The sequence below is a fragment of the Chenopodium album genome, chromosome 5, assembly GCF_948465745.1.
Source record: "Chenopodium album chromosome 5, dcCheAlbu1.1, whole genome shotgun sequence".
Lineage (NCBI taxonomy): Eukaryota > Viridiplantae > Streptophyta > Magnoliopsida > Caryophyllales > Amaranthaceae > Chenopodium > Chenopodium album.
The window spans coordinates 2,153,819-2,166,173 of NC_137838.1; the positions used below are offsets into that span (position 1 = coordinate 2,153,819).

At 33.6% G+C, this 12,355-nt stretch overlaps 1 protein-coding gene across 1 annotated transcript; it reads right to left on the bottom strand.

The window, feature by feature from the left end:
- Positions 1 to 6,229: 6,229 nt before the first annotated feature.
- Positions 6,230 to 11,818, bottom strand: LOC145631295 (protein neprosin-like). Its single transcript, XM_081683378.1, has 7 exons — positions 11,717 to 11,818; positions 7,774 to 7,860; positions 7,510 to 7,692; positions 7,214 to 7,381; positions 7,035 to 7,088; positions 6,768 to 6,914; positions 6,230 to 6,619 (listed from the first exon to the last, which is right to left on the bottom strand). Exons 1-7 carry the CDS (start codon positions 11,816 to 11,818, stop codon positions 6,230 to 6,232), a joined length of 1,131 nt encoding a protein of 376 aa, XP_081539504.1.
- Between the last annotated feature and the right edge of the window lie 537 nt (positions 11,819 to 12,355).

Sequence of the window (12,355 nt, forward strand, 5' to 3'; positions counted from 1 at the left end):
GATTATAATTTCTTGAATATTTTTGCATTTGATGTGATATATTGGTACAGGTGCATAGCAATATATTTTTACATTGACTTCTCAATACTATAACGTCTGTATATGAGGAATGAATATGATTTTGGCATTTCTAAAGTACTTCTAATGTGAATTTATTATTTACTGCGTTATAATCCAATTATATGATAATCTAAAATTTAATTCAATTAAAATCAATTGCAGTATCTTCATTATTGGTAGGCAATCGATTGAATTAAAGAGAGATATCAACATATTATGGAAATATATATCTAGATAACGTCCAATTTATTTAGAAACTAAGCTAAATTATGTACGTAATGGTAGAGCTGTCAATTCGGGTAAACGGGTCGGGTTTAGGTCGGGTCAACGGGTCGGGTTTAGGTCGGGTCAACTTGGATCGGGTTAGTTCGGATTAATTTCATAACTTATGCGAGGCGAGTTTGGGTTGGGTCATGTTTGAGTCAAGTCACGTCGGGTCATACTTCTTTTCGGGTTTGGGTCGGGTTTAGGTCAGGTTACATTCGGGTCGGTAAACAATAGGTCGGGTTTAATTCGGATTTTCACGGGTTAAAACGGGTTAGGGTAATTCTTGGGTTCTAGTCGGGTTCGGTTCAAGTCAATAATTTGCGGGTTAGAATCAGGTCGGGTCATTCTCGGGTTTGAGTCAGGTTCGGTTCAAGTCAATAATTTGCGGATTATAATCAGGTTGGGTCATTTTCAAGTCGGGTCATTCTCGGGTTCAAGTCGGGTTCGGATCAAATCAATAATTTGCGGGTTATAATCAGGTTGGGTCATTTCCAAGTCGGGTCATTCTCGGATTCAAGTCGGTTCGTTATGTTCAAGTCAATAATTTGCAGGTTATCGAGTCATTTCCAAGTCAGGTCATATTCAGGTTCAACTAACTATAAATAGATAATTATCATTTTTATCAAGATAATTATTTCCTTTGACTATAATATATATGGCAATATACTAGGGAACTATAGTCTATAATTTAAGAAGATAATTATCTTCTTTGAACATAAAACAAATATTTACTATAATTAACTCTTAAATTGGAGGATGATGCTCCTTTCTTTTGTTGGCCTGGACCGACTTGGTCTCCTTAGACAAAATGCTTTGATCAACAATAATAAGGTGGTCTAAATTGCATTTAAAGTGATTTGAAATCAGGTCAGGAACAATTTGGGTTGAATTTAGGTCGGGTCAATAACAAGTCGTGTTAATTTGGAGTCGGGTTAGTAATAGATCGGATTGAATTTTTGGGTCTAGTAAGTAATAGGTTTGGTAAAATTCGGGTCGGGTCAATAACAAGTCCGGTTGAATTTGGGTCTGGTCAATAACAAGTCGGGTTGATTTCAGTCGGGTTTGTAACAGGTTGGGTTAAATTCGGATCGGATTAGGAACGAGTCGGGTTGAATTCATGTCAGGTTAGTAACAAGTCGGGTTAAATTCGGGTCTTGACAGGTTAAAACGGGGTTTGGGTCAATTTCGGTTCAAGTCGGTTTCAATGAAAGTTAATTAAATTAGCCATTGTAAACCAGCAAATCGGCGCAAGTTATAAACCGGTAAACTGGCCGTTTAAAAGCAATTAAGATGGTTCCACACACCCAATTGGAATCCCGGAGGATATTAAGGATCATGGTAAACATTTCGACTATTTTTATTTTCGAGCAAAAAAAGTCAAAAAATTCTAAATTGAAAGCTAATATCCACGCTTTTTGAGAAATTTTGAAGGTTTTGGGGCCAATGTCAAAAAGTCTTGAAATTCTATGGGTTACATCTCAGGGTCATATAATGCCGTTTGAAACCATATATGATCATTATTTGTTGTCATAAATATTCGTGGTAGGCTTGAATTAATGAAATCAGTGCAAGTTGTAAACAGGTAAATTGGTCATTTAAAGGCAAATTGGATGATTCCACCCACCCAATTGGACTCCCGGGGGGTATTAGGAACCATGGTAAAAATTTTGGTAATTTTTATTTCCGTGCTAAAAAAGTCAAAAAAAATTGCAAAATTGAAGATTTTTTGAGAAATTTTAGAGATTTCGGCGCTCGGTGTCGAAAAGGCTTGAGATTTTAGGGGATACATCTCGGGGTCATATAATGTCGTTTGGAACCATATATGATCATTATATGTTTTCATATATGTTCGTGGTAGGCTTGAATTAATGAAATCGGTGCAAGTTGTAAATCGGTTAATTGGTCGTTAAAAGGCAAATTGGATGGTTCCACCCACCCAATTGGAATCCCAGGGGGTATTAGGGACCTTGGTAAACATTTCGCCAATTTTTATTTTCGGACGAAAAAAAGTCAAAAAAAATCCAAAATTGAAGGCTAATATCCACACTTTTTGAGAAATTTTGGAGGTTTCGGAGTCCGGTATCGAAATTTTTTGAAATTATAGGAGATATATCTCGGGGTCATATAATGCCGTTTGGAACCATATATGATCATTATTTGTTGTCATAAATGTTCGTGGTAGACTTGAATTAATGAAATCGATGCAAGTTGTCAACCGGTAAATTGGCCGTTTAAAGGCAAATTGGATTGTTCCACCCACCCAATTGGACTCCCAGAGGGTATTAGGGACCATAGTAAACATTTCGACAATTTTTATTTCTAGGCGAAAAAAGTCAAAAAATTGCAAAATTGAAGGCTAATATCCACGTTTTTTGAGAAATTTTGGAGATTTCAAAGCTCGGTGTCGAAAAGGCTTGAGATTTTAAGGGATACATCTTGGGGTCATATAATGTCGTTTAGAACCATATATGATCATTATTTGTTGTCATAAATATTCGTGGTAGGCTTGAATTAATGAAATCGGTGCAAATCGTAAATCGGTTAATTGGTCATTAAAAGGCAAATTGGATGGTTCCACCCACCCAATTGGACTCCCAGGGGGTATTAGGGACCTTGGTAAATATTTCGGCAATTTTTATTTTCGGGAGAAAAAAGTCAAAAAAATTCAAAAATTGAATGCAATATCCACACTTTTTGAGAAATTTTGGAGGTTTCGGAGTCCGGTATCGAATTTTTTTGAAATTATAGGGGATATATCTCGGGGTCATATGATGCCGTTTGGAACCATATATGATCATCATATGTTTTCATAAATGTTTGTGGTAGGCTTGAATTAATGGAATTGGTGCAAGTTGTAAATCGGTTAATTGGTCGTTTAAAGGAAAATTGGATGGTTCCACCCACCCAATTGGACTCCCGGGGGGTATTAGGGACCTTGGTAAATATTTCGGCAATTTTTATTTACTGGCGAAAAAAAAGTCAAAAAATTTCAAAATTGAAGGCTAATATCTACGCTTTTTTAGAAATTTTGGAGGTTTCGGGACCCGATGTCGAAAAGTCTTGAAATTCTATGGGATACATCTCGAGATCATATAATGCCGTTTGGAACCATATTTGATCATTTTATGTGTCATAAATGATTGTGTTAGGCTTGAGTTAATTAAATCGGTGCAAGTTGTAAACCAGTAAATTGGTCGTTTAAAGGAACATTGGATGGTTCCACCCACCTATAATTGGACTCCCGGAAGGTATTAGGGGTCATGGTAAACATTTCGGCAATTTTTATTTCCGGCCGAAAAAAGTAAAAAAATTCCAAAATAGAAGGCTAATATCCACGCTTTTTTATAAATTTTGGAGGTTTCAGGACCCAATGTCAAAAAGTTTTGAAATTCTATGGGATACATCTCGAGATCATGTAATGCCGTTTGGAACCATATTTGATCATTTTATGTGTCATAAATGATTGTGTTAGGCTTGAGTTAATTAAATCGGTGCAAGTTGTAAACCAGTAAATTGGTCGTTTAAAAGAACATTGGATGGTTCCACCCACCTAATTGGACCGGAAGGTATTAGGGATCATGGTAAACATTTTGGCAATTTTTATTTCCGACCGAAAAAAGTAAAAAAATTCCAAAATAGAAGGCTTTTTTGTAAATTTTGGAGGTTTCAAGACCCAATGTCAAAAAGTCTTGAAATTCTATGGGATACATCTCGAGATCATGTACTGCCTTTTGGAACCATATTTGATCATTTTATGTGTAATAAATGATTGTGTTAGGCTTGAGTTAATTAAATCGGTGCAAGTTGTAAACCGGTAAATTGATCGTTTAAAGGAACATTGGATGGTTCCACCCACCCAATTGGACTCTCGTAGGGTATTAGGGATCATGGTAAGCACTTCGGAAATTTTTATTTATGGGCAAAAAAAAGTAAAAAATTCCAAAATTGAAATCCACGCTTTTTGAGAAATTTGGGATGTTTGAGGCCCTTTGTCGAAAAGTTTTGAGATTTTAGGAGATATATATCGGGGTCATATAATGTCGTTTGGAACCATTTATGATCATTATATGTTGTCATAAATGTTCGTATTAGGCTCGAGCTAATTAAATCGTCGCAAGTTATAAACTGGTAAATTGACCGTTTAAAGGCAAATAGGATGGTTCCACCCACCCAATTGGACTCCTGAAGGATATTAGGGACCGTGGTAAACATTTCGGCAATTTTTATTTCCGGGTGAAAAAAAGTCAAAAAATTCAAAAATTGAAGGCTAATGTCCAGGTTTTTAAGAAATTTTGGATGTTTCGGGGCCCGATGTCGAAAAGTCTTGAAATTCTATGGGATACATCGCGGGGTCATATAATGCCGTTTGGAACCAGATATGATCATTATATGTTTTCATATTTGTTCGTGGTAGGCTTGAATTAATGAAATCGGTGCAAGTTGTAAATCGGTTAATTGGTCGTTTAAAGGCAAATTGGATATGATGATTCCACCCACCCAATTGGACTCCTGGGGGGTATTAGGAACCTTGGTAAACATTTCGGCAATTTTTATTTTCGGGCGAAGAAAAGTTAATAAATTCCAAAATTGAAGGCTAATATCCACGCTTTTTTAGAAATTTTGGAGGTTTCGGGACTCGATGTCGAAAAGTCTTGAAATTGTAGGGAATATATCTTGGGGTCATATAATGTCGCTTGGAACCTTATATGATCATTATTTGTTGTCATAAAAATTTGTGGTAGGCTTGAATTAATGAAATCGGTGCAAGTTGTAAACCGGTAAATTGGTCGTTTAAAGGCAAATTGGATGGTTCCACACTTCCACCCACCCAATTGGACTACCGGAGGGAATTAGGGATCATGGTTAACATTTCGGCAATTTTTATTTCCTAGCGAAAAAAGTCAAAAAAATTCTAAAATTGAAGGCTAATATCTACGCTTTTTGAGAAATTTCTAATGTTTTGGGGCCCGGTGTCGAAAAGCATTTAGATTTTAGGGGATATATCTCGGGGTTGTATAATGCTGTTTGGAACCATATATGATCATTATATGTTGTCATAAATGTTCGTGGTAAGCTTGAGTTATTGAAATCGGTGCAAATTGTAAACCGGTAAATTGGTCGTTTAAAGGCAAATTGGATGGTTTCACCCAGCCAATTGGACTACCGGAGGGTATTAGGGACCATGGTAAACATTTCGGCAATTTTTATTTCCGGGTGAATAAAAGTTAAAAAATTCCAAAATTGAAGGATATTATCCACGCTTTTTGATAAATTTTGGAGGTTTTGGCCATAATGGTCAGGATCTTACTAACGAGCGCCTTTAGTTAGCTGAATAAGCATTTAAAACATTTCCTAAAGTGATTTTTTTTTTACACATATTTTTTTGACACATTTCTAAAGTGATATTAGTTTGGCAATATATGCCAAAATCAAGCGTTGATCGGTGTAATTAATATTCACTTTTATTTGATATTTCTACCTTTAGCTATTTTGGCCATCGCCCCGGATTGTAATAATCAATAAAAAAAAACTTTATGAAAGTCTAATTTAATTTGAATCTGATTTTACTTTAACGTAGTGGGCCCGACAACTCTAAATAAATTGAGGATGGTTGTCCAATTATGTTTATAGGCCCATTAAAGAAGAAATTCTATGCAATTTGAACATTTGATGTAGATGAAAATTCAGCTTGTCTACAAAAAAACTTATTTATTAAACTAGCTTACTAATTATCTAAAAGACCATAAATGATCCATAATTTTTTTATACTCTTCTTCATTTTATAACATTTGAAAAGCTTATAATATAAATAAATGATAATTCAGCTTGTTTACCAAAAGCTATTAATATAATTAGCTTGATTTAGCTTAAAGACCATACTTAATTAATGTTGTAGCCCTATCTACCTAAGGGCAGGTCCAAACACTAGTGTATACCCTCTTCCAGGATGATCCTTACTTGCATCTCCTAGGTATGCAGCTTCGTAAGTATCAGGAGCATCACCAACCACAAGCATTTTTTCGTCTTTTGGATCGTAAAACTCGTAATTATTATTAACAAATTGGATATTAGAAGCGTAACAAGTTCTTGTAAAATCATCTGGCATAAAAACACCGGAACCCATACGAGCCGGGCTAGGCTCGTCATTAGGACTCGAAACCTTCCCTCCTAATTGCACCACTGATGCAAAACTTGACATCTTCGGAAGTATCTCCTTTGGCCAGTAACCTACTGGTTCATGAGCTACATCGCCTAAGTTCTCGAAAAGCCACCAATTGCTTGTATTTGGATCCTACATTACATTATTTGATTGTACGTTAGTACGTATGTTACATATAAATATTTACATACATTGTTACTTGGTAGCACGGCCATTTTTAAATTAAATACACGATTATGTATTGTCAGACAGATTTATTTATTTTTTCCCGAAATTATACCTTGAAAATCTGAAATTCCATTGAATAGACGTCTTCACCCGGAATAGTAACTGGATGATTAGGTTCGCCCATTATCCGTTTTTGGCTCACTTGCACATATCCTGGGCAAAGTGCATTGTAACATCCCGCGTTTTGAAGACCATCCGACTAACAATGTCAAATAAAATGTCCAACATAATTATCATACTTCGTATATAATCATAAATTAGACTAGAGATATAAATTAAATTAGCCCAATAAATTTCTAAACTATGAAGAAATACTTACTGTCCATAAACTATAGGTTCGCGATAGACCATCTCCATACAGTCCTTCATTTACCTATAAATTGAAATTGAGATACGATTTAAAACATATTACTCGCGGTTACATATACACGAGTTGTTTTTTATATGTTATTGATAAAAACGGATACAAAGGCATGTATATAACATAAAATGACTTACAGTCCACCCGTATTCTATACTGTTATATGGACCATTGATGCTAGTTCCAACCCATAGTAGAGCCTGGCTATATTGGCCCTTTTGATCAGTTATGTTATAGACACTAATATCAGTTGCAGCTCCCCATAGCTGTTTCGAGGGATCATTTGGTGTAGTAACCCCTGCATACTGCACAAACCATTACAAGTACGTCGTATTAATTAATAACAACTCGAACAATTAGGAGGTTATTGTATGTAGCGCGCCACTTAAAGTACGTGCTACATATGTCACAAAATATAATACGGGGTACTTACATGCGGGTTTGGTGCATGTTGAAATGCAACTTTAGCCCTTATCAAATCTTCCTTTGTAACTCTTTTGAAAGGGACTGTTCCATAAGGACACACCTTAGATTCACTTGGATTATTTTGTCTACTAATTTTTCTATTATCGTCTCTTCTCAACTTCAATTCTTTGGGAAGGGAGCTTGGTCTCATCTATTTGATGAGCAACAGTACAAATTTCAATTAGTCCAACTTTTTTATGTTGGGAAAAATATATATAAATGGACAATGTACCTGGAGGTTATGATCCTTAAGCAAAGGGTGGTCAAAAGCGGGTTGCTTGTAGACATCGATGCAATCGATTAGTTCACCAAATTTGTTCTGTTTATAAGAGGAAAGAAAATTACTACTCGTAATAATATTAGACCCTATACAATTCACCTTAAGAAAATAATCTTAATTTATATTTGTATTCTATTTGATATATGTTATTTTATTGATATCTTTGTGTAATTTTAATACGGAGTAATAAAAGTGATAAATAGATTAGTTCGCTTTTTCTCTTTCTCTAGTTTTTAGAGAGAGATAGTTCCCTCTAGGGTTTTCCCTTGGGAGGGTTTTTCCTAGCCTATTTTGCTAGGGTTTTTTCTTTGTTTTTTCTTCAATCCTTCCCTACTTTTCTTTATCTCCTTCATTCTTGATTTTTATTTGTGAATTTTGTAGGGGCTTCCACTGGTTTTTACCGGTGGAAAGCCCCAAAATCTCTTTAATTGCTTTCAATAAAAAGATACCATCCTTAAGATGGTGTTCATGGTAGGAATTTTAATTATTTGTTTATTAAAGAATGAAGATCGAAGGTTTCGCAATTTTTATCGGAGTTTAGAAGACCAAGGAAGGATATTCATCCAAAAAATTATGCATCTGCAGATCTTATGCCGAATTAGAGCGAACTCACAGATTGTATTGCTTCGGATGAAGTTTTTTGTTAAGGCTATTATCAATCGATTCTGCGATGTTATTTTTAGGGTTTTATATGTTTTTGTTGGAGTTTTAAATTTCTCAAAAATTGATTGTAAGTGCCGTTTGGCTATTTTATAAATGAAATCTTTAATCTTCCCGTCAAAAAAAAAAAAAAAGATAAATAGATTAGTTCAAAATGAGGTGGTCAGATTAAATATTTAGACTTATTTTGACAAACTGAGGGGGTTAGATTAAGTATTTAGACTTATTTTGACAAACTTTTTTCTTACCCAAATCTCATTGGACCCACTTTAGACCCAAAACCTAATAGACTCAATGAGTTTGGGTATGACAATTTTAGACCCAATGAGTCTGGGTCGAATTTGGATCCACCTTAATAAGGATCGGGGTTAGGGTCTGGTCAAACCGACCCATTCTCATCTCTAATTGTAAATTTGTAATTCTAAGTAGTAAAGATTTAATTTGAATTCAAGGAGGATAAATTAAAGAAGAATTTAAACCTTGAAGCTCTGTATGGGTGGCTTATTCAAGCTATTGACTTGCCTTTCAAGTTCTTGATCTTCTTCTGTTGACCTAAACTTTCGGCTTCCTCCTTCGACTTCATGGCTTACAACACTAAGCAAAGTAAGAACTAAAACACTAATGGTAAAGAATTTCATTATTGAACTAACAAATAAAAACTTTGATTTGTTTTATTATTATTTTATTTGATACTTTGATTATTTGATGAATATATATATGCACTATGAGCATAGGACTATTACATACAACTATATATATAGCATAGATTGAAATCAATTCTGATTTTTTTTTTTTTTTTTTGAAAGAGAAATCAATTCTGATCTCATAACCTCAGCATGATGACAATTGTGCTGTCAATACATTAAATGCATAATATAAAGTGCATGTGTATCTATCCTTATTTTCTGATATGCTTTTGTAAATCAAAATTTCATGAAACAAATCCTTGTTATTTAGAATACTAAAGAATCTGGTTGATTATGCTTGTATCAATGTATGACCTTTTAAGTATGTACGTAATAATTTGCACTGTTTTTTACAATATATAATTCTTCAAGTATGTGAACTAACTCTATTATAAGTCCTTACTATAATTACTCGTACTAAGTTTTTAGTGTTTTTACGTTTTAGGATAAAATTCTGATTAAGTGTATAGAATTGAAACTTATTTAAGTTATAATGCGGATTTTCAATTGCTATCACTAGGATATTCTTCCACGGATTTTGTTAAACAACTTTAAAATAAAGGTGGAAAAAAACGAGGATATTTCAAACAATGAAACAAAGAGCATCATATTTAGAGGTACTCCGTAATACTAGTTGTTGTTTGATGGTATTATGAAAATTGTTTGGTTGACTATATAAAATGAGCTTTTTTTTTCCCAAAAAAATAGAAAGTGTAAACTTTATTTATTGTTCCCCAAAAACTTACTACTCTGTACTACCTAAAAGTCTCAACTAGATTTGACTTTTTTTTTTTTTTTTTTTTTTTTTTCTAATTGAATTAAGATGCATTTGTTTTCTCATTAAGGGGTGGAAAAATATCATTGTCTTATTGAGGTGTTGACCAAATTGGTTAAGACTAAATTTCAAAAAAAAAAAATAAAAATAAAGGCAAATTTTTATATGTGGCTGGCCACATGGTGTGACCAGTTCGTTTCATATAACGGACTCCGTTATACCAAACGGGTCCGTTATTTTAAATTAAAAAAAAAAACGTGTCTTTCTTTTTTTTCATTTTATTACATCAAAAGGTTCTTTTTTCCCAAAGTTTTCTCATTTTCTCTGTTTCCATTTTCTCTCTCCTCAAACTATTCTTCTTCCATTTTCTCTCTCCTCAAATTCTCTCTCCTCTAAATTGTTCTTTTCGTTGATAATGTCTAAAATCAAGATAATCTTCCTCAAGGGAAAGAAAGGATCGACATATACGCTGAACTCTCCTAATTCTGATATAAATTAAACCCTAATTTTAGTAATTTTTCGATTTTCATGTCATCTATGCTCTGCAATTTGAATAAGCATCGTGAGATTGTTTTTGGTGGTGTGAAAGAATTCGTGAGTAGAAATCAAGCAATTTATGAAGAATTACTAGAGAATGAAAAGAAAAAAAAAGGCAGATGAAATGGAGGTTGCTAAGAAAATGCTGGAGGAGCTTGCTAATGTAGAAGATACAACAATAGTTACTTTTTTCATTATGTAGGGATTACTTTTAAAATTACAGTGTACTTGTTTTAGGGGTTACTCGTTGGTTTTATAGGGAGGGGTTACTTGTTGATTTTACAAGGTGTTATTTGTAAAGTTTTAGGGGGTTATTACTTGTTACTCGTAGTTTATTAGGAGTTACTTGTTAGTTTTACAGAATTTGTTGTTAAGTTAGAGGGGTTACTTGTTAATTTTTGTTAAGTTTCAGGTGTTACTTGTTAGTTTTATAGGGGTTACTTGTTATTTTTAGAGGTTACTTGTTAATTTTTGTTAGGGTTACTTGTTTATTTTAGTGGTTACTTTTTAGTTTAACAGGGTTTACTTGTTTATTTTCGGGGTTACTTGTTAATTTTATAGGGGTTACTTGTTAATTTTTGTTAGGGTTACTTGTTTATTTTAGGGGTTACTTGTTTATTTTTGTTAGGGTTACTCGTTTATTTTAGGGGTTACTTGTTAATTTTAGGGGTTACTTGTTAATTTTTGTTAGGGTTACTTGTTTATTTTAGGGGTTACTTGTTAATTTAACAGGAGTCGTTACTTGTTAATTTTATAGGGGTTACTTGTTAATTTTTGTTAGGGTTACTTGTTTATTTTAGGGGTTACTTGTTAATTTTTGTTAGGGTTACTTGTTTATTTTAGGGGTTACTTGTTAGTTTAACAAGGGTTACTTGTTAATTTTATAGGGGTTACTTGTTAATTTTTGTTAGGGTTACTTGTTTATTTTAGGGGTTACTTGTTAATTTTTGTTAGAGTTACTTGTTTATTTTAGGGGTTACTTGTTAATTTTTGTTATGGTTACTTGTTTACTTTAGGGGTTACTTGTTAGTTTAACAGGGGTTACTTGTTAATTTTTGTTAGGGTTACTTGTTTATTTTAGGGGTTACTTGTTAGTTTAACAGGGGTTACTTGTTAATTTTACAGGGGTTAGTTCGTTATTAGTTTTACAGGGGTTACATGTTAATTTTACAGGGGTTAGTTACTTGTTAATTTCTTCAATTTCATTGTATCTATTTTCATCTTCCAGATCCAATACCTGATTAATGGTTTGGATTTCAAGATTCATCAAAAAATCTTCCATTTGTTCGATCTCTAATGATTCTTGTGATTCAGGTAATTTTTCGAATTCTTCTGCCATTGTTATTCTTTAATTCCTGGAAGAAAAATTGTGTGAGGTTTCGCTCAATTTTCGTATTTGTTCCTCGTAAATGAGTTGTTATGGGTTTTAAGGTTTAGAAATTTGCGCTTGTTTTGTAAAGCCATTTTGTTCAGCGCTTGTTTCCTAATCCCGTTATACAGGCGTCGTTCTCCGTTATTTTGCTGACTTGGAAGCAGGCCACACGGTGTGGCCTGCTGCACCAAAAAGCGCCGAAAAATAAATAAATAAATAAATTGTAAGTTGGTTAAGACTAAAAGTTTGTGATAGATCACATGTTTCAATAATCCCGCGACCCCCCTTTATCCCCATTTTCTAATTTTTTTTTTCCAAATAGTTGGTTCATATATTTTAAGTATGAGGTATGTGTCTATGTGGTATACGTTTAAAATAGGTTAAACTCATACTTAATGTTGGTTAAAGAGAATTCCAATTTCTATATAACAAGGCCTTCCAACTCACAGATATATCAATAATAATATATTTTTGAAAGATAATTACTCGCTAATATAAATATAT

What these genes read in the sequence shown, in the direction of transcription:
- LOC145631295 (XM_081683378.1), bottom strand. Translation starts at nt 11,818, where the DNA reads ATGGCAGAAGAATTCGAAAAATTACCTGAATCACAAGAATCATTAGAG. An exon ending in GTATAGAATACGGGTGGACT is followed by an intron (nt 7,089 to 7,213) that starts GTAAGTCATTTT and finishes TTCAATTTATAG; the next exon opens with GTAAATGAAGGACTGTATGG. An exon ending in TGGAATTTCAGATTTTCAAG is followed by an intron (nt 6,620 to 6,767) that starts GTATAATTTCGG and finishes AATGTAATGTAG; the next exon opens with GATCCAAATACAAGCAATTG.